General features: G+C 35.3%; 1 protein-coding gene across 11 annotated transcripts in view; it reads left to right on the forward strand.

Annotated features, from left to right (window-relative positions):
• Positions 1 to 21,140, forward strand: part of PHTF2 (putative homeodomain transcription factor 2) — a 159,468-nt gene extending 138,328 nt beyond the window's left edge. For 10 of the 11 annotated variants that reach the window (XM_033194924.1, XM_033194922.1, XM_033194925.1 and 7 more), the window contains 8 exons: positions 1,479 to 1,607; positions 3,751 to 4,023; positions 4,251 to 4,382; positions 6,698 to 6,784; positions 13,328 to 13,483; positions 15,249 to 15,344; positions 17,419 to 17,544; positions 18,493 to 21,140. In XM_033194924.1, the coding sequence (XP_033050815.1) occupies positions 1,479 to 1,607; positions 3,751 to 4,023; positions 4,251 to 4,382; positions 6,698 to 6,784; positions 13,328 to 13,483; positions 15,249 to 15,344; positions 17,419 to 17,544; positions 18,493 to 18,513 (1,020 nt within the window). In that variant the 3' untranslated portion in view covers positions 18,514 to 21,140. Of the gene's footprint in view, positions 1 to 1,478; positions 1,608 to 3,750; positions 4,039 to 4,250; positions 4,383 to 6,697; positions 6,785 to 13,327; positions 13,484 to 15,248; positions 15,345 to 17,418; positions 17,545 to 18,492 lie in introns of those variants that run through there. The other variant, XM_033194929.1, reaches the window with a different exon arrangement.
• The last annotated feature ends 985 nt before the right edge of the window (positions 21,141 to 22,125 follow it).

The following is a 22,125-nucleotide window of genomic DNA, read 5'->3' on the forward strand; positions in this document are numbered from 1 at the left end:
TTTTTTTTTTTACTATATTTTAATCACATTTTTGTCCTCTAAAGAATAAATGTACCTAGAGTAGATTCTTCTGTTCATTGTTAGAAGTTATATTTAATGAAATATTTTATAAAATTTGAGGTTGCTGTGAATGCCAAAACTTATTTTTTAAAAATGTGGGAAGTGGCCAGGTACTGTGGCTCACTCCTGTAATCAATCCCAGCACTTTGGGAAGCTGAGGTGGGCAGATCACAAGGTCAGGAGTTCGAGACCAACCTGGTCAACATGGTGAAACCCCGTCTCTACAAAAAATTAAAAAATTAGCCGGGCGTGGTGGTAGGCACCTATAGTCCCAGCTATAGCAGAGGCAGGAGAATCACTTGAACTTGGGAGGCGGAGGTTGCCATGAGCTGAGATCGCGTCATTGCACTCCAGCCTGGGTAACAGAGCAAGACTCCATCTCAAAAAACAAAATATAGGAAGTATATGAGTCCTTAACAATATGCTAGAAATACTGCAATATAAACAAGCAAACTGATCTCTAGCTGGGTTTAATCTTTTAGTTACTTCTCCTCTTGAAGTCTGATTATATAAAGGTTTAGTGTTTCATTAATCTTGTTGCCATCATTAACTCAACTGTTCTGCTTTGGGGCTGGGTGCAGTGCTTCACACCTGTAATCCCAGCACTTTGGGAGGTAGAGGCCAGTGGATCACCTGAGGTCAGGAGTTAGAGACCAGCCTGGCCAACATGGTGAAACCCTGTCTCTACTAAAAATAAAAAGCTTAGCCAGGTGTGGTGGCACATGCCTGTAGTCCGAGCTACTCAGGAGGCTGAGTGCTTCAGTTTTGTAATATTTGCTCTATCTGAATAAACGAAAAGTTAGACTGGTCCCTTGGAGAAATGCTAGATTAAAATATCAGAAAAGTAACTAAATCAGATATTAAACATTAAGTATATAAGGAAGATTCTTTTTTGGGATAAGACTGTAGCACTATATAGTCTTTCAAAGAGATTCAAATCTCGGCTGTCATATTCTTTTTTAATGAATGATCATAAGTTGAACAGTGATTACTACGAACAAGTTGATATCCATTTGTCTTTTAGCATTAGTACATTGCAACTATGTAGACTGATTGACAACTAAATACTTTTGCTGACATGTTTTAGTATATTTTTGAACATATGTTGACTAATACTTGTTACAGAAAGTTCTGAACTTGTACAGTTTTATAACCGTGTAACTTCTTATGGTATCTGTTCAGTGTATATGCTAACTAATTTTAAGATAGAATTTTAGTGTCTTAGAGTTGTGTGTATAAATATATTAGCTATGCACAGATCTACATATTCCATTTATAAAACATGATAAATGTATTCACCAATTTTTATTTTTAGTGTCATTAAAATTGTATGTGTATATAGAGATATATATACAACTTTATATACAAACATTTTATTTGTTAAATGTGATCAATATATTTACTTTTTTTTTTTATAGAGTCATTTGCCCTGGCTCCATAGTTCCCACCCAGGATTAGAAAAAATAAGTGCTATAGTATGGGAAGGTAATGATTGTAAGAAAGCAGACATGTCTGTACTTGAAATCAGTGGAATGATAATGAACAGAGTGAGTTTTTAAATTTTATTCTTGTAGTTCAAGGGTAAGACTTAGTGATTATCTGTATATAAGATAATTACTGGAATGTTATACTAGTAATCTACTGACCTCATTTCTTCACCCTGAAAAAAGTTTTATGTGTATATTTGTTTCTGTCTGTGATTTAAACAGTGATTTGTCACCAAACCGCTCTCATCTTCTAATGTTTTCACTTATCTGACCTAGAATAGATATAATCTATAATTTTTCTCTTTATGTTATTCATTCTTTTGAAATTCAGGAGCTTGGCTGGGCGAGGTGGCTCAAGCCTGTAATCCCAGCACTCTGGGAGGCCGAGGCGGGCGGATCACGAGGTCAGGAGATCGAGACCATCCTGGCTAACACGGTGAAACCCCGTCTCTACTAAAAAAATACAAAAAACTAGCCGGGCGAGGTGGCGGGTGCCTGTAGTCCCAGCTACTCAGGAGGCTGAGGCAGGAGAATGGCGTAAACCCGGGAGGCGGAGTTTGCAGTGAGCTGAGATCTGGCCACTGCACTCCAGCCTGGGTGACAGAGCGAGACTCCGTCTCAAAAAAAAAAAAAAAAAAAAAAGAAATTCAGGAGCTTGTAGATATATACAGGTGTTAATAAAGACTTTTCTTTGGTCTAGAGATTGTTGTTACAAAAACTTTAAAAATAAAATAATTAAAAAGGCGTATGTTTCTGTATCCTTCTTACTGGTTCATTTGTTTAATAGGACTTAAAACATGAAAAAATCAAACTAGTAAATTTGCATTCATACTTGCTTGCCTGCTTAAATATATAGAAGTAATCCAGATAGTGGTAAAAGTCTTGAGTAGTTCAAAGAAGTCTAATTCAAATACTGTGGATTTAAATTTTATTTTCTATTATTTCTTTTTTCAGATAATTACTGATTTTTAAAATATGTTGATTTCTCTAGACTTGTTTTTAACTTGCAATTTCTAAATTTCTTTGGTGCATTGTTATGCTAGAACTCTTCACACTTTATGTAAGACAGGAATTAAAGTAACTGGGTCCAGAAATTGATAACACTCCCTATTACATATCTCAGTATTAGCAATTAAAAGCAGTTGACTGGGAAGTCTCTGGAATCTTGGATCTAGTTTGTGCTCTGTAACTTAATTACCTGTGAATTGGCAGATCACTTAATTTACAATAGTCTCATTTATCTAATGTATAATATAAAAAGTTGGCTACATGATAGTTAAGATCCCTTTTAGTTCTGCCGGTCTAGCATATTGGAAACTCTTATATTGTCCCATTATCTAATTTCCTTTTATTATTATTATTATTTTTATAATTCCTTCACCTTTTTCCCTTCTGTTTAATTTCTTCTTCCTTCTATCATCTCTCTTCTAAAATGCTTCTAGAGTTTAAGGAGACACTTATTTATATATTGGACTATTCAAAGAGAAACATAAGTGGCTGGGCGTGTTGGCTCATGCCTGTAATCTCAACACTTTGGGAGCTAGAGGAGAGATTATCGCTTGAGCCCAGTAGTTAAAGACCAGCCTGAGCAACATAGTGAAACCCTGTCTCTACATCTCTACAAAACCCAAAAAAATTAGCTGGGGGCTGTGGTGTATACCTGTAGTCCCAGCTACTACGAATGCTGAGTTGGGGGGATCACTTGAGCCCATGATTGCGCCACTGCACTGCAGCCTGGGCAACAGAGTGAGACCCTGTCTCTGAAAAAAAAAAAAAAGAAAAGAAAAAACCCTAAGGTACGAATGTATGAAATAAGTGTAATGCTGAGTTTTTTTCTTTAATGAACTGAATTTAAGTGGATATGAGATCTCATTCTCTTTTATTGCAGTATTTGTGAATATTTCTAACTTGAAATAATGAAATACATAAATTTTTTTTTTCAAGATCTGGATAAGACAGTCAATCCTTTCGCCATCTACTTAGTGAATTAGAGATCTGATAATGAATTGTTTTTAAGATCTGAAGAATTAATGACATTTTATGTGTAGTAGGCTCTCAAACTTGAATGGGATTCAAATTATTCATATTAAAATGAATATATTTTAACAAATGATTTCATATTGCTATAAATAATTTTACTGTAGATAACATTTATGTTATAATTTTATTTTTCTTTTCTCTCTCTTCCCCTGGCTTCCTCAAGGTGAACAACCATATACCAGGAATAGGATACCAGATTTTTGGAAATGCAATCTCTCTCATACTGGGTTTAACTCCATTTGTTTTCCGACTCTCTCAAGCTACAGACTTGGAACAACTCACAGCACATTCTGCTTCAGAACTTTATGTGATTGCATTTGGTTCTAATGAAGATGTCATAGTTCTTTCTATGGTTATAATAAGTTTTGTGGTTCGCGTGTCTCTTGTGTGGATTTTCTTCTTTTTGCTCTGTGTAGCAGAAAGAACTTATAAACAGGTAGGTATAATGTAGTCTTCTGAATAAGAATATTTTATCGTTTTCATAATATTAAAAGTATTCCTGAAGTACTTTATTATTTCATTATGTCATTTTTACCTAATTATTTTTCTATTTTGCTTTTATAGTACCTAACCAAATAAAATCTTAACAATTCATGTTTTGTTGATTTTTGTTTTTCTGTGGTAATCTACTTGAAAATTAATCCTCATCTTAATCTTTTTTAGCGATTACTTTTTGCAAAACTCTTTGGACATTTAACATCTGCAAGGAGGGCTCGAAAATCTGAGGTTCCTCATTTCCGGTTGAAGAAAGTACAGAATATAAAAATGTGGCTATCTCTCCGTTCCTATCTTAAGGTAGAATGGGAGTGATAAAAGTAGTTTTAACATGCTGGCCCTTTCTGATAGTTCCAGTTTCTTTATCAATATATATTTGTCTCTAGATGTATAGTAACCAGCTTTTACTCATTCGAAAGCTGAATTAGGGATTTTGTTGCTACTTGCCTGGTTGTCACAAGCCAGCAGAGGGAGCCCATTACTTAAAAAAGAATTTAAAACAAAACTAACCAATGAGTTTCCTCACAGAAGGGACCGATTACTATTTTAAAATATTAGTTTGCAATTCAGTGTCATTCTTTTCATGTCATTATTTTCCTTTAAACTTTTAATAATTGTCCTAGTTGTGGAAGTATGATATAAAAACTCTGGAGGGAAGAGGGAAACATCTAAATTGGTTTTAGGAAAACGCTTTTTTTCCTGAGGATTACTTAACTGCATTAAGTAACAGTAGAATGTCATTATATATGGAGTAATCATGCAAATTCAATGATATTTATTCACAGCACTGTCTATATCTTAGTAAAGTTGACCTAAAGACCAATTATCCTCTGACATACCTGTCTTTAATGCTTTATATTTTGAAATAATAATGAAAGAAGTAAAAAAAAAGTTTGTCCTATTTATCTACTCTTATATTTAAAAAATTAATTGTTTATTTAACTTATTAAATTTAGTTCACTTAGTGTCACTGCTGCAAATTGGCATGGATATTTTTTTCCTATGACATATCTGTTGTATGGAGGGATGAATCTGATCTTTGTTGCTTGAATTCATCCAAAATTTCCCCCATTATCAACCCTAAGCAAGTGTTACATTCTTTTGTACATTGATTATTTTATTCAGTAAACATTTATGTTAACCGTGTGCCATTCACTGTTGATGAGATGAAAGCACCTACCCTCATACCTAAGCTTATACTTCAGTGAGGGAAACATGTAAGCCCAGACCTAGGAATTATCCTTGTTTAATCTCTAGTATCCAATTTATCACCAATTCCTATCTTTTCTGCTCCCAAAATATGTCTTGAATCCATTTGCTTCTCTTTGTTCCATTTTTTTTTTTTTTTGAGGCGGAGTCTCCTCTGTCGCCCAGACTGGAGTGCAGTGGCCGGATCTCAGCTCACTGCAAGCTCCGCCTCCCGAGTTTATGCCATTCTCCTGCCTCAGTCTCCCGAGTAGCTGGGATTACAGGCGCCCGCCACCTCGCCTGGCTAGTTTTTTGTATTTTTTTAGTAGAGACGGGGTTTCACCGTGTTCGCAAGGATGGTCTCGATCTCCTGACCTCGTGATCCGCCCGTCTCGGCCTCCCAAAGTGCTGGGATTACAGGCTTGAGCCACTGCGCCCGGCCAGTCTTTGTTCCATTTCTACCACCCTCATTGAAACCATCAATCATCTTCTGCCTTGTGCTACTACAGTTACCTCTTATCTGGCATTCCAGTGTTCACATTTCTTCCTTTCATTCCTTTCTTCAGTCTGCCACCAGTGATCTTTTAAAAATGTATATTTGGCTCTATATTCTTAAAACTTCTTGGAGGTTCTCCATTGCTCTTAAGATAAAGCACAAAATCTTAAGGTTTATAATGCCCTTTATGATCTAAGTTCTCCCTTATTCACCTGTCTTTTGTTTCATTTTGAAACACTCTCCTTCCTAGTCCACTACATTCCGGGCATGTCAGACTGCTTTGGTTCTTTACATGAGCTGTGATCTGTCCTGCTTTATGTTCTTGCACATGCTCTTCCTTCTACCTAGAACACTGCTGTGTGCCATCATGCCCCTGCCCCTCCCCCCTTAATCTGGAGATCTTCCCAGGCCCACACTCCTAACCCTCAAATCTAAATGAAGTCTCCCTGCCAAGTATCTCAAAGCATCCAATGTCTTTCCCTTTTAGCACTCATCACAATTTATCACATATATCTGTGATTATGAGCTTGATGTCTCACTCCCCTCCTAATTCCTGTGAAGGTAGAGGGACCATGTGTTGTTCTCTGTTGTATTTCTAGCACCCAGCACAGTATCTAGTTCTAAGCAGGTGCTTAAGAAATATTTACTGAATAAATGACTTGTGTTTGACAAAATGAAATATTTGAAAGTTATACCAATAATTTTATGCTATATAGATATAGATACCCTTTTAACTCTTGCAAATCCTCAGGAAATCATAACACTTTATCATTAAAATTTGCCTAACAAATTAGGTATATTCAACATTGTGAGCTATGATCAAACTCATGGTGATGAGTCGACACCTTTATTGAAACCATGGAAATTATCTGCTAATTAGTAAATATATTTTAAAATGTTTCCTTTTCTCCCTTCCACCCACACCCTGCAGCGTCGAGGTCCTCAGCGTTCAGTTGATGTAATAGTTTCATCTGCTTTCTTATTGACTATCTCAGTTGTATTTATCTGTTGTGCCCAGGTGAGTTAACTCGCTCCATGTGGAAATTAACCAGATATATAAATACTAACTTTCAGATTAATAAATAATCAAATAATAATATAAGTAAGCCTAGTTAGAAAAGTAAGTTTTGAAGTTATCTTTTTGCAGTTTATTTTTGTGGTAGAATAAATAAGTGTATCTTATCTCTGTGCCATGAACAGTGAGCATATATGCTCAAATGTCTGTTGAAAGAACACAGATTAATTTTTGCCTAGAATCCTTCTCATTATCTTTACTTCCCAGAAGAAACATATGAGTTATAAAATTGTCCCAGGAATGTCCGATTTATTCATGTTTACTATTCTTTATTTCTTATATCTGAATAGTTACTGTGACTTAACTGCTGCATACTCTGAAAAAGAATTTTTAGTGACCCAGATTACTTAGGGAGTACAAAAGTATCTCAGGATATGCACTGCTATAATGCAGGGGAACATGTTCTCAGGGTCTCCTGAGGGTTGTGTCATGGGCCATGTAATATTTAAAAATAAGTTAAAAAGTATTAAAATTAAAAAACAAAAATAATAAAACATATGCAAACTTCCATTCCAAGTAGTATGATGTACTAGCTTATCTGAAAATTCTTCTACTTTAAAACATCAAGCAGGCTGGGCACAGTGGTTCACACCTGTAATCCCAGCACTTCGGGAGACCAGGGAGTGCGGATCACCTGAGGTCAGGAGTTTGAGACCAGCCCGACCAACATGGTGAAACCTCATCTCTGTTAAAAATACAAAAATTAGCCGGGCATGGTAGTAGGCGCCTGTAATCCCACCTATTCAGGAGGCTGAGGCATGAGAATCTCTTGGACCCAAAAGGCGGAGATTGCATCACTGCACTCCAGCCTGGGGGATAGAGCGAGACTCTGTCTCCAAAAACAAACAAACAAGAAAAACATCAAACAATGCTGGGGGAACCCTCAGCTTTTGAATGTACATATTGTATATATATCTAAGTTCATAAGATAATAAAGGTCCAAAAATGAAGACAAAACTGAAAACCAGAGCATTTAAGAATAAGCATTAATGCTATGGCAGCATGAGAATAAGAGAATGAAGTATATTGCCAGTCTTAGTATTGTATCCCAAAGACTTGAAATTTTATGCCCACGTAGGACAGGAGATGAGGCCTTGACCTGTAATACCTCCCTACTCACACCATGAAGTCAAACCCTCCAAGATCTACAGCCTCAGTGAAAAGTTGGGTAAGAAAAACAGTCTGCTCACCAGCACTGGAAGACAAGAAGGAAGCTTATCTGACTCTGGATGACAAGGATGGGGGAAAAGTCTCTTCTAAGAATATATAACTCTGCCCTTACTACAGGTTTAGGGTTCAAATGGACATTATACATCTTGTCCTATAACCCTCATGTCAAGAAGTTAATATAAAAAGTGGTCCTAGGCCCCTGGATACCTGACAGAAGCAAAACCAGGCTGTTTGGGGGCATGAGACTTCAGCCTAGACCTCATGGGATCCACAGATAAAGCTCCTTCTGATATCAAAACATAGGAAGAAACAGCGTAACATGAAGGAGTCAACAGATAAACCAATAGCAGGATTAGGTCTCCAGCTATTTCAGTTTGATCAGGTGGAAACTAAGTTTGTTTACAGTGATGAAAGACATAGATAACACTATGAAAAGAGAACAGATAAGTTTGAAAAAGAACTTCAGAGAAATTAAAAATACAGTTATTGACTTTTGACTTTTGTTTTTTGCTTTTCACTGCTGGAGCAAAGTCATTGACTTTTAAAACACAGTGAACAGAATAAATAGCAAATTAAAGACAGCTAAAGACATAGTGAACTGGGAGATGAAAGAAATGACTAAGATACAGGACAGAGATAAAGGGACAGAAAATGTAAAATGGATATTGAGACTTCGTGGGAGATCCAACATATGTCTAATAAGAATTCCAGGAGGAGGCTGGGTGTGGTGGCCCACGCCTATAATCCTAGCATTTTGGGAGGCCGAGGCAGGCAGAACACTTGAGGTCAGGAGTTCGCGACCAGTCTGGCCAATATGGTGAAACCTCTCTCTACTGAAGATACAAAATTAATCGGGCATTGTGGCTCACGCCTGTAATCCCAGCGCTGGGGAAGCTGAGGCAGGAGAATCGCTTGAACTGGGGAGGCAGAAGTTGCAGTGAGCCGAGGTTGCGCCACTGTACTTCAGCCTGGGCAACAGGGCGAGACTGTCTCAAGATAAATAAAGAAAGAAAGAATTCCAGAAAGAAAGAATGCTGAAAAACAACATTTGGAGAGATAATGGCTAAGAATTTTTCTGAGTTGATGACTTTTTTTTCAGGCACAAGGATGTTTATAAAACTTTCCCATGTATTAGGCAATAAAGTAAAAACTAATACCAAATGTCTGATACTATACAGACCACAATATCTAGCTGTCATATAGTCAAAGTAGAAAAGAGTGATAGCAACAAAAAAATCTTATGTATTTGGAGATTTAAAAACATACAAATAATACATTCTTTAAAAGAAAAAGCACACTATTAAACTGTAAACAGTTTAATATTGGCACAATTGAGAATTTTTTAAAGATACTAGTATGAAGTGCTTTATATCATTAAAGTTGAAGGCATAAGTGGACAATTTTATAGAAATGCACAATCTATTAAAATGGACTCAAAAGGTAATTGAAAACCTGAAGAGATTTGTAGCTGTAAGTAGTTTAAAATTTTAGTAGTTTAAAATATGCCACCAACAAAAATCCCATATGGTTTTACTGATGAATTTTGTCAAGTATTTAAATAGATAATCCTAAACTTACACAAAAAATCTAGTCAATAGACAAAGGGGATATTCTTCAGCTCCTTTTATGAGGCTAGTATAACCTTGATGCCAGTACCATAGAGCTAGTATGAAAATGGGAAACTGAGCTGGTTTCATTTATTAGATACAAAATTCTTCAACAAAATACTAAGAAGATGAAGCCAGAATGTGAATTACAATAAATAGGCCATGACTAAGATTATCCCTGGAATGCAGATTTCAACTTTAGAAAATCTATTAATGCAATTTAAGCTGATTAAAGGCAGAAAATATGCAATCATATCAATAGATACAGAAAACAATTTGTAAATTTTCCGTGGACATTCATGAAACAAGGACTAGGAAGTATTGTCCTTAATCCAATAAAGTATATCTTTTAAAATTTGGAGTAAGCATTATATATAATGATATCACCTTAAGAGTTATTTACTTTAAAATTGGGAATAAGACAAAGTTACTTGCTTTACCACTTCTAGTCAGCATTTGATGGAGGGTATTAATCAGCAAAGATGGGGGAAAAAAGTGGTCTAAAGTTTGGGGAAAAAAATAGTAGACTATATGATTGTTTATATAGAATATCCAAGTGACTTTACAGACACATTATTTAAAATATATTTGTTATATCAAGATTAACAAAAACAGATGCAACATTTTAAAAATTAATTTTGTTTCTATAAACCAGAGATCAGCAAACTTCCTCTGTAAAGGGCCAGATAAATATTTTAGACTTTTGCCTGATACCTACAATCTCTGAAATATATTCTTTTTCTTCTAATTCCTCTTTCTCTTCTTCCTTTGAAATCATATAAAAATCACTTTTAGCTCTGGGGCCAGACAGAGGCCTAAAGCTAGATTTGGTCAATGGACCATAATTTGTTGACATCTGCTATATACAGAAATAGATAATTGAAAACTGTAAATACTGGCCAGGCACAGTGACTCATGGTTGTAATCTTAGCACTTTGGAAGGCCAAAGTGGATGGATCCCTTGAGCCCAGGAGTTCAAAGCCAGCCTGGGCAACATAGTAAGACCTGGTCTCTTAAAAAAAAAATACAAAAATTGGCCAGATGTGGTGACACACGCCTGTGATCCCAGCTACTTGGGAAGCTGAGGTGAGAAGATCACCTGAGCCTGGGAAGTCAAGGCTGCAGTGAGCCATGATTGTGCCACTGTACTCCAGCCTGGAGTAACAGTGAGACCCTGTCTTTAAAAACAACAAAAACACATATGTCATTTCCAATAGCAACAACAACAACAAAAAAGATTCACAAGAATAATTCTAACAAAAGATATGTAGGACCTTATGGAGAAATAGGATAAAACTTTATTGAAAATTATAAAAGAAGGTACACAATGAGGCTGAGCGCGGTGACTCATGCCTATAATCCCAGCATTTTGGGAGGCCTAGGTGGGCGGATCACCTGAGGTCAGGAGTTCAAGACCAGCCTGGACACCATGGCAAAACCCCATCTCTACTGAAAAAAATAGCCAGACGCGGTGGCGCATGCCTGTAATCCCAGCTACTTGGGAGGCTGAGGAGGCAGGAGAATCACTTGAACTTGGGAGGCGGAGGTTGCAGTGAGCCAAGATCACGCCACTGCACTCCAGCCTGGGCAACAGAGTGACACTCAGTCTCAAAAAAAATTTTAAAAAGAAGGTATACAATGTTAGTCACAATGTTAATAGTTGGGAAGGTTCAATTTCATATTGATTCTCCTGGGGGAATTGTTGGAATCCCATGTAATTAAACAGAATGCTTTATTTTAAAAAATAAGTAACTCATAAAGCTCCCTAAAACTCATCTGGAAGCACAGAAAGACAAGAGTAGTCCAGATAATTTTGAAGAACAAGTTGCTGTACCAGAAATATGAAGACTTGTTTTATTTTTTTCTTTTTGTTTTTCTTTTTTAAATTTCTCTTAGAACCTTCAGATGAGAGACTTATTTTAAAATTACAGAAAGACTATGATTTTTGCCCAGGTATAGAATGACCAGTGGGATGAAATAGAGTTGTACATAGCCATATATATGTAGAAACCTAATATATGATCAGAGGGCATTGTATAACAATGCAGGAAGGCTTTACATAATGGAAATATGAAGTACAAATGGAGCAAAATGACTTCATGCCATACATAAAAATAAATTCTAGGTGGATTAAAGGTCTAAATGTGAAAAACAAAATTTTTAATATCACAAATAAAAATTAAAATTTCGTGTCCTGCAAACACACCATAAACAACAAACCAGAGTCTGGGAAAGATAGTGGCAAAATGACTTAAATAGGATTGTTAGTCACATTATAGACATAACTTCTACAAATCAATAGGAAAAACACAACATACTAGAAAAAACGTAGATGTAGAATATAAAAAGGTAACTCACAGAGGAGGAAATTCAATTACCAATAAGCATATGAAACATACTCATCCTCCCTAAATATCAGGAAAAGTAAAATTAAGGCAATGAGAGAACACTTTACACCCATTAGATTGGCAGATATTAGGAAGTTAGATCATAACAAGTATGAATGAAAATGATGGCAAAGGGAACTCTGATACACTGCTGAGAGGATAAATTGGGGCAACTATTTCAGAGACAAACTTACAATATCTAATAAAGTTGAAGATGTAATATCCAAGAACCCAGTGATTTGACTCCCAGGTAACTTCTAGAGAAAGTTGCATGTGCATACAAGGAAACACATACAAGAATGTGTATTGCAGCATTGCTTGTAATAATGGAAATTGGCAACAAAATATTAATGATAGGGTTGACCAATAAGTTGTGGCTGATTGTTTTACTGGCCAATAAATCATGGCTGATTTTTTTACTTTAACATAGGAGTTAGAATGAACAAATTTAGAGCTAAATCTGTCATCCTGAATCAGCCTTGAAAACAAAATTCAGTGGAATAAAAAGTAAATTAAAGAATGATGTGGGCCGGGCGCGGTGGCTCAAGCCTGTAATCCCAGCACTTTGGGAGGCCGAGACGGGTGGATCACGAGGTCAGGAGATCAAGACCATACTGGCTAACACGGTGAAACCCCGTCTCTACTAAAAATACAAAAAACTAGCCGGGCGTGGTGGCAGCGCCTGTAGTCCCAGCTACTCAGGAGGCTGAGGCAGGAGAATGGCGTGAACCCGGGAGGTGGAGCTTGCAGTGAGCTGAGATCCGGCCACTGCACTCCAGCCTGGGCGACAGAGCGAGACTCCGTCTCAAAAAAAAAAAAAAAAAAAAAAAAGAATGATGTGAATAATGTGGTAACATATAAATTTTTTTTCTTTTTTTTCCCCAACTCCCAAGTGCTTGGAAAATAAATTTTAAAATATACAAAAAATAATATAGTTTAAGGATGTATATGTAGCTAAACAATAAAAACAATTATGGAAAAGATAAACATAAAATTCATTACTTCTGGGGTGGGACGGGGAAGAAAAATAAGAATCCAGGAAAAGTTTAAGGTGATTTCAACTGAATCTAATATTTTTTAATCAGAAAGAGATGTTGCAAAATATTAAGATTTGACAAAACTGGGTAGGGGGCCCCATAGATATTAATTACATTATACTCTATATTTTTGATGTACTTAAAATATTTCATAATTAATGTAGAATGTTTCTAAAATGTAATACTAAATTTATGAACAATCTATGAAGTAAAATGTTTATTTCTTTTAAAAAGAAATTGTTTGAATCGCATTGCTGCTTTATGTTACCTTTTTCATACTTTTAGCTACTTCATGTACACGAGATCTTCCTTGATTGTCACTACAATTGGGAACTGGTAATCTGGTGCATCTCGTTAACACTTTTTCTGCTAAGATTTGTTACCCTTGGATCAGAAACAAGTAAAAAATATAGCAATACCTCAATATTACTTACTGAACAGGTGAGTGTGCATGCTTATTATGCTATAAATTAATATCTATAAGTTAAAATGTTTTCATTTCCTTTACATTTTTCAAGAATGTGTTTTATTTGATTAAGGTCATTTGTGCTATAAAGCAAAACGTAAAATTTAATAGGACACAAGCCTTTCTTCAGTGTTCCTGCCTTGATTCATATTTCAAATCAAATTTCCTTTTTTAATGTCCCATTTTTATTTGACAAGAATGAAGTACCACTTATTAAATTAATGTATTTTAAACTATGAGTGGGACATGTTTGCTTTGCAGTGTAGCAGAGCCGCATTTGAGTAAGTATAATTTTTACTCAGTAGAAAGAATAAAGCATAATTGGTTTTTATTTTATATGAATTTGTTAAATATTTTCCTCTTGCCATTTTATAGGAATTTTGTAAAGAAACTTATTCCCATGAATATTTTAGTTAGGGATAGTTTGATTTTAAAGAATCAATAAACCTGTCAAATGAGGTCAAACGGGAGAGTAACCACAAAGATAAAGATCCCTAAGAAAGTATACTTGAGCCAGCCAGGTGCGGTGACACACCTGTAATCCCAGCACTTTGGGAGGCTAAGGCAGGCGGATTACCTGAGGTCAGGAGTTCAAGACCAGCCTGGCCAACAAGGTGAAACCCCAAGGGGAAAAAAATACAAAAATTAGCCAGGTGATGCGTGCCTGTAATCCCAGCTACTTGTTAGGCTAAGGCAGGAGAATCGTTTGAACCCCAGAGGTTGCGGTGAGCTGAGATTGTGCCACTGCACTCCAGCCTGGGCAACAGAGTGAAACTCCAACTCAAAAAAATAGTATACTTGAGCCTTATGGAATTGGACAAAATCAACCACTTTCTCCAACTCACTCTGAGGCTAACAGTTTCTCATTTCTGCCCTTCTCTTCACCTTTCTTCCAGTGACCTTTCTGTAGACTTGTTACCCTATAATTTTGGTTTACACACGGTTTTGGTTTGGTTTAGCATGAGTTCTGGCTTAGACTTTTACTGGCTTTTCAGTTTATGTTCCTACAATATCTGATAGATATATCATGTTAGTCTTACCTAGTCAGTATATTGACTAGCTTTGGTTTGGGTGTACATTCCAGCCTAATCAGCGATGGCTGCCAGATTGTGGGTGAAGGTGAGACCTAATGGGATAAGCACAGTTGCCTAGCCTTGCTTCTTCCACTGGCTTGGGGTTAGAGCATTTTTCAAAGAAAGGAACTGTGGACACCCCAAATTGTCTATTATAGAGTAGATAATACAAATACACAAATATTTTTTAGTGACTTTCAAATAAATCATAAAACAGCAAGGCATTGTGACTGTCTATAATCCCAACACTTTGGGAGGCTGAGATGGGAGGATCACTTGAATCCAGGAGTTCAAGACCAGCCTAGGCAACATAGCAAGACCCCATCTCTGGTAAAAAAGAAAGAAAGAAATAATAAACCATTTATTTAGTTTATTCTAATTATTATTTATTTTTAGGTTGATTTGGCTGTGATACTAAAGTGTCTCACCTTTTAAATAATGCTATCCAGTCTTTCATTTTGGCTTTTGATTACATTTGAAAAGTGTTTGAATAACAGTTATTATTTTCCTATTATAAAATAAGTATAGGAAGTTTGGAATATGTAGTATGAAGAGTATTAAAATCACCTATAATCTCGATAACCAGATACTTGAATGAATATATTTCAAGTCCTTTAAAAATGTGTATTTATTATAATTTTAAGCATTTCTATTCTTTTTATAAAAGATAAACCTCTACTTGAAAATGGAGAAAAAACCTAACAAAAAGGAGGAACTGACACTAGTGAATAATGTTTTAAAACTGGCTACTAAACTGCTAAAGGTAAGAATAGAATTGAAAATGGTTATAATGTCAAATATGCTATTCTGATGTAATTTTTTTTTGTTTATAGATACCACTTTATATTTGGTTTTCATGATTATCCAAGTTGTTTACAAGTTATACTTGTGCGCATACATACAATTTATATTTTACTTCTCATTGCAAAAGTGCTCAAACTAATCCAAATAATTTCTTTGGAAATTGTATATTAATACTTAATATTATGTTTAGAGTATTGTAGAGGTTGGCATCTTTGGAAATGGATGCCTCCTAGACCTTAAAATAGATTTCAGAAAAGAAAATTTGTTGTTAACTTGGGAAGGTTTTTACTTTGTGTTTCTCAGAGCAGTCTTCTGGTTGGCCTGAGTTAGCTTAAAAAGTAATAATACCTAATTTTCATAATAAATGTATGTCATAAACATTTAATTTTTGGTAACAAAAGAATACAATTTTGATGTATTTTATCTCATAATAATTCTTTGGGGGTAATTTAATAAAACATTTTTTATCACTGCTTACAATATTCATTATGTTTTTAGTTCTTAAAAGGAAAAAAGTTTTTAAAATTTCAACTTCTATAACCAATTGAATATAATTGTTACAGTTATTTATATATTTTCAGAGAATGGCATGAAATTAGTTGTGTTTCAATGTTACAGCTAATTCTTCAGTCAACTAAACAGTGTGAATTGGGTATAGACTCTGTACCACATAGTATTAAAGGGTTCAGAAGAAGTGGGTGGGGGGATAATAAAAAGCAATTACAGATTGCCTTCGTTTTCAAATCCCTTTAATTATCTTGAGGAAGATGGTGACATTTAAATAATGAACAAGATAATAGAGGCAAACTCCATTTTTGACCAAAATGCTCAATGGGAAAAAATATCTTGAATTAATAGTTTTATGTTTGCTTGACACATGTATATTGTATCTTCAGAGTGTAGGCACTGTGTAGGAAGGGGCTACAAAGGTGAGACTTAATGAGCAGCCACAGTCTCAGAGCAAAGTATAAAAATGACTAGAATAACAAAGCATAATAGTATGATTCTTTTTGATCATACATAGCCTCTAGTCAAACTACATAGATTTCTAGTCAGAAATCTGGGACTTAACGTAGATCGTACCTTCTTTCTCTCTCTCTTTACAGCCAAGAAATTCTCAAGTCCACTGATTCAGTCTTTTTAATATCTTCCAATTCATCCCTTCTCTATTAGTACTGCCCTATGTGAGATCCTTGTCTCTCACTTAAGCTTTTGATACACTGAACTCCTTACAGATATTCTTGCTTCTGGTCTCGTTGCTCCCTAGTCTTTCTTCTACATTGCTGGCCCAGTGATCTTTCTTCCTTGTACTTGGGCCCCAACAATGCTGAGCAACCTGTAGCCATTCAGATGTGTCATGTTCTCATGTGTCTTAGAATGTTTACTCCCCACCATCCACAAAGTTTCAGGAGCACCTTCCTCTATGGCCCCATTATTTGCTTTTTATATGTACCTTTGAAATGGGACTTTCATATTTTAATTATTTGTTACTTGTCTACTAAACTGTAAGGTCCTTCAGCTCAGGGACTGAATCTTAACTTCCCAGAGCCTAGCACAGGGCTTGGCATATAATAGAACTTTAAATGTTTGAATTAACCAATTAATCAATCCATGTATTTGAAAATGAATTGACTCAAAGAGGAGTTTTTACATGTTATAATCTTATCAGAAAATTTGGCCAATTTCTAATTCTTCTACCAACAGGTATTGTTCTCTTTCAGTTTCTAGTCTAGTTCTTATATTAAAAAATGTTCTCTAGCCTCCTTATAATAGCTTAAGGGACAGAAATTGGAGTTACAAATTTAGTCACAGAGTTCTTTTAAAGGATGTTCCTTTTTCCTTTAAAACCATTAAAACTATTATTAAAATTTACTTGTTTCAAGTTTAACCAAGTTTATCCTTTCTAAAAGCATCCATAATTGGTAACTTTTTTGAAAGTGTTTTTTAAAAAATCTCATTGTATATTGTTCTGAATTAGCTTACGTAGTAATTCTTTTTGAATCTGGTACTGACTTTTTTTTCTCTTCTGCTAGGAATTGGACAGTCCTTTCAGATTATATGGGCTTACAATGAATCCGCTGCTTTATAACATCACCCAGGTGGTTATCCTGTCAGCTGTTTCTGGTGTTATCAGTGACTTGCTTGGATTTAATTTAAAGGTAAGAGGTTGCAAGTACTTTTTGTTTTTTAGTTTCCTGTTGCATTTTTGTAGCACCCATTTTACCCTCACATGCACAGTAATGCAGTCATTTTGGTAAGATTGCAATTAGTGAACATTTCACATTTAATTTCAAAGAATTACATATATTTATGTTTTATAATACAGGAATTTCTAACTTGGAACAGTATCTATTATAAATAGAAGTCTTGTGTAGGATAAGTAGAAGTATTTATTTTTATTTTTTATTTTGAGATGGAGTCTTGCTCTGTCGCCCAGGCTGGTGTGCAGTTGCGTGACCTTGGCTCACTGCAACCTGCGCCTCCCGGGTTCAAGCAATTCTCCTGCCTCAGCCTCCCGAGTAGCTGGGACTACAGGTGTGCACCACCATGCCTGGCTGATTTTTGTATTTTTAGTAGAGACGGGGTTTTGCAATGTTAGCCAGACTGGTCTCGAACTCCTTACCTCAAGTGATATACCCACCTTGGCCTGCCAGAGTGCTGGGATTACAGGTGTGAGTCACCACGCCCAGCAAGAAGTATTTATTTTTACTAATAAAACTTTAATTTAGGTGATAAAAAAGAAAAAGAAAAGCCCTATTTCTATTTTTGGCCAAAAGTTGTATTATTTATCTATATAGCAATGCATACATCTTCCAATATATGCACAACTAACTGTTAGGAAGATGTAAGATAATCGTATTAAACCAGTTCTGTATATATATATATATATAGCCACTTCTCAAGAGAAAGCAATAGAAATCTGATTTTCACATTTTTGTTTGTGTTTAAGGTGAGTTCTTCTTAAAAGGATAAAGGAGTTAAAATATTAGAAACTGCACTTGTGAATGAAATTTGAATTTTAAAATGGTATTACTATATATAATTTAAGCTTTGATATTAAAACTGGCTTGTCACCACTTCTATTTTTTTTTTTTTTTTTTTTTTAGCTATGGAAGATTAAATCATGACAATTCAAAGAAAAGAAGATGTAGCCTTTTTTCCAGAATAAGAGTACTGACTAAGCTTCCTGAAAGCTTGTCACTGATTCTTTGCTTCAGGAGTCTCAGCTGGGGAGTTGAAGTGTTTACATCAGACTGTCTTGTGCAATTCTTATATTTATTTTACTTGTTCACTTTTTTTACATTTATTTTAGTCTTTATATTTTATTTTTAAGCATTGATGTACTTAGTTGTTGAAAGGGTGATGAAACTGATATCCAGATACTTGAGATCCTGGTAATTGGTCATAAATAATTGGCAAGATAACAAATTGTGAAAACAGAAGCCATTGCTAAGCACTGTTTCTCCATCAATGCCGTGAACTTGCCTTACTTGAGGAAAAATTCTTTAACTTTGGAATATTGCATTGAACTCAGCTATACACATAAAACATTTTCTTCAGTAAATCAAGATCCAGTCAGGGTTTCTCTTGAATTACTTTGAAACAATGCCAGGATCCAAACTGATTAAGTTGCAGTTTAAACACCCTTCAGTATTAATGTATACGGTATTATATAACAGGTCAACAAGTGCTCTTTGATGATAAAACTTATAATAGAGCAATAATTGTAAATGGTTACCATACTGTAAGATATTTTGATAAAAATTAACTAGTAATACTTGTATTTATTTGAAACACTGGGCTGTTTGCACAGCTCCAGCTGTGCATGCTCAAAATGTGCACTTTTTAAAATTGTTACTTTTAATGCGTATCTTTATATGGGATCTGTTATAGTGTACTAGGGCATGATATGGTATCCTTTTGAGTGAGGTATATACTCATCTCACAAGTGAAGTGCCTACTGATATTACTAAAGTACATTATGTTTACTCAAGTAAATAATTTTCTCCCCATGGTACACTCTAGTACAGGCTATTCACACCACACTCAAATGAACAACTTAAGAATAAGGCTAAGAACCAATAAAATATTTCTCTAATTGCTAGTTATAAAACTATATCCAAATGTTCAGAAAAGACAGCTTCAGCTTGCAAATTCTATCCTCTAAACTTATCTGGTGCATTATCCCTACCCCACCCCCATTATATAAGGGCTATTTTAGATGCTTTTAACCTCCCCAATGAATAATTTGCCAAGTGTCCAATGAGAACTTATCATGTTGGTGTGTTAGGTAAATCGGGCGAATATGATAGTATCTTACATTGGGCCTTGATTTTAAGTTGTTATATTTGTACAATCGAGTATTTTAGGAATTACATGAAACATGAAATGGTCTTTGCAATTTTTTTTAAACTGGGCATCTGGTTTCTAAAAATTCATTTGAAACAATCTAGAATTTTCTTGGTGCAAAGTGTATCATGTGGAATATCCTCATATTTTTACCATATTTTAAGAACTTTAAGACGATTAATTGTAAATAATTTGTTTGATTGGTGCAGTTATAATCCCCAAATCATAATCTTAAAATCAGGAATGTGTGGAGAACAGAGCCATGTCGTATCACTTTGCTCTTACCATTCCTTTTGATCAGCCTCAATTCAGCCTCATTGTGTAGTATGTTTTTTCTTTCTATGAAAAACAACAGAAAGCATTTCATTTGATTTGCCTATGTTCAAATATGTTTAATAATGACCAAAGTGCATTCTGAGTTTTTTCAAGGAATGTATTACTGGAGCTTTAAGAACATATTTAGTTTCTCATGTGAAAACTTAGGCTTTGTCTGATGTTTTTTCTTCCTGTATTGTCTAATGTTGAGGTTGTTTTTAGGAATTATATTTTATAAACTTTTTCAAAATAAGGTACATACCTATACAGAACTTAACATTTTGCACAGAATATATCAAATATATTTTGAGAAAAAAAGTACGGCATGAGTTCTGTTAGGAATAAAAGATGAAACTATTGTATCTCACAAAAAAATCTTATTTCAGAATGGAAATATTTTTGAGAAAAGTAGCTGAGTATACTGGTTTAAGAAAATGCTTGTTTTAGATTGAGGTTAACTTAGAGTTGGGAGTTGGTTTATTAAGTACAGTATACCTCTCAACTGTTTATTAATAATATGTTGAATTATGTCAGTGTGGGCAGCAGTAGAATACTAAAAGGAAAATGTCATTTTAAGCAATTTCAGAACATTAACTGAACTATTTTCAAAGCAGAAAAATTGACATTGCTGCCTTTAAGAATACCATGAATGTAAGAAGTTGAAAGAAATTGTAACATACCACATACTATAGAAAAGGCAGTTCAAAGATAGAATTGTGGCAGATGTTGTGTGTGAACTGTTGTTTCTTTGCCACATGTGTTGTATTTGAAAGTTTGACAGCAAGTTTAAAATAAAACATTCTATGACTGACAGCGTTTTTTTTTTTAATTTTCAGGTCATATACATTTCTATGATAATTTTGTGTTTAGTTAACAAAATTTAGTTAGATTTGGGGGGAGTGAAAATAAATTTTTTATAGCTTTCCAACATTTTAGATTTTGTTGTGATTCTTAGAACATGAAAAAATAATACATACACAGGCTTTTCATCACCAAAATGATATTATATCACTAATGTTTGTTTGCTTGTTTGTTTTTGAATACAGCAAACTGGCTGTGGCCTGGAATATTAAAGCTCATTGTGAAAAGATAGTGTTTTTTTATTTTTGTTTTTTGTTTGTTTTTGAGATGGAGTCTCGCACTATCACCCAGGCTGGAGTGCAATGGCTTGATCTCGGCTCACTGCAACCTCCGCCTCCCAGGTTTACACCATTCTCCTGCCTCAGCCTCCCAAGTAGCTGGGATTACAGGCGCCCACCACCACACCCAGCTAATTTTTTGTATTTTTAGTAGAGACAGGGTTTCTCTATGTTGACCAGACTGGTCTCAAACTCCTGATCTCATTATCCGCCCACCTCGGCCTCCCAAAGTGCTGGGCTTATAGGCTTCAGCCTCCGCACCCAGCCGATAGTGGTGTTTTTAAACATGATTTTGCCACATGAATTCAGCATGAGAGATTATGATCAACAGAGGATGGCTAAACATTCTAGTATTTCTGTTATCTGATTGGTCCAAGTGTTCACTGGGCTTAAATTCATCTGGGACTATTAATTCAAGTGCACTTTCAAACTTACTTTACGCTTAGAAATGGCTCTTTCAATGAATCGCCCTTCATACTTCAAAATAGCAATATGACTGGCACCTCTTAATTGTTTGCTATATCACTTAGAACATAATTCTAAACCTTTTTTGTGCCAAGCCTGTACAAAAAGATACCACAAATGCTTAACAGTAGCACTGGCTCCCCAAAGAACTTGCTGCCTGGGGAATCTAAAAGGCCATTAGGGATGGGAAAAACCCAAGTGTTTTTTTCTGCTCACGCCATTCAGCATAACACTTCTGATACCAGATTCTCTGGCAGACACCGACTGGGTGTTTTCGAATTTAGCTCAGCTCTAACACTATCCCTGAAAGAGTGTCAGATCCCACAGGTTGATGGCTCATTCCCACAAGACTACCCCCACTTCACATGCCAGTCACAAGACCCAGGCTGTGATCTGGCTCCCCATCAGGGTTCCTATGACCTCTTCTTGGGTTCAGTTAATTTGCTAGAGAAACATTTAACTTTTACAGGT

Source organism: Trachypithecus francoisi, unplaced genomic scaffold (genome assembly GCF_009764315.1).
Source record: "Trachypithecus francoisi isolate TF-2019V2 unplaced genomic scaffold, Tfra_2.0 Lachesis_group4, whole genome shotgun sequence".
Taxonomy (NCBI): Eukaryota; Metazoa; Chordata; class Mammalia; order Primates; family Cercopithecidae; genus Trachypithecus; species Trachypithecus francoisi.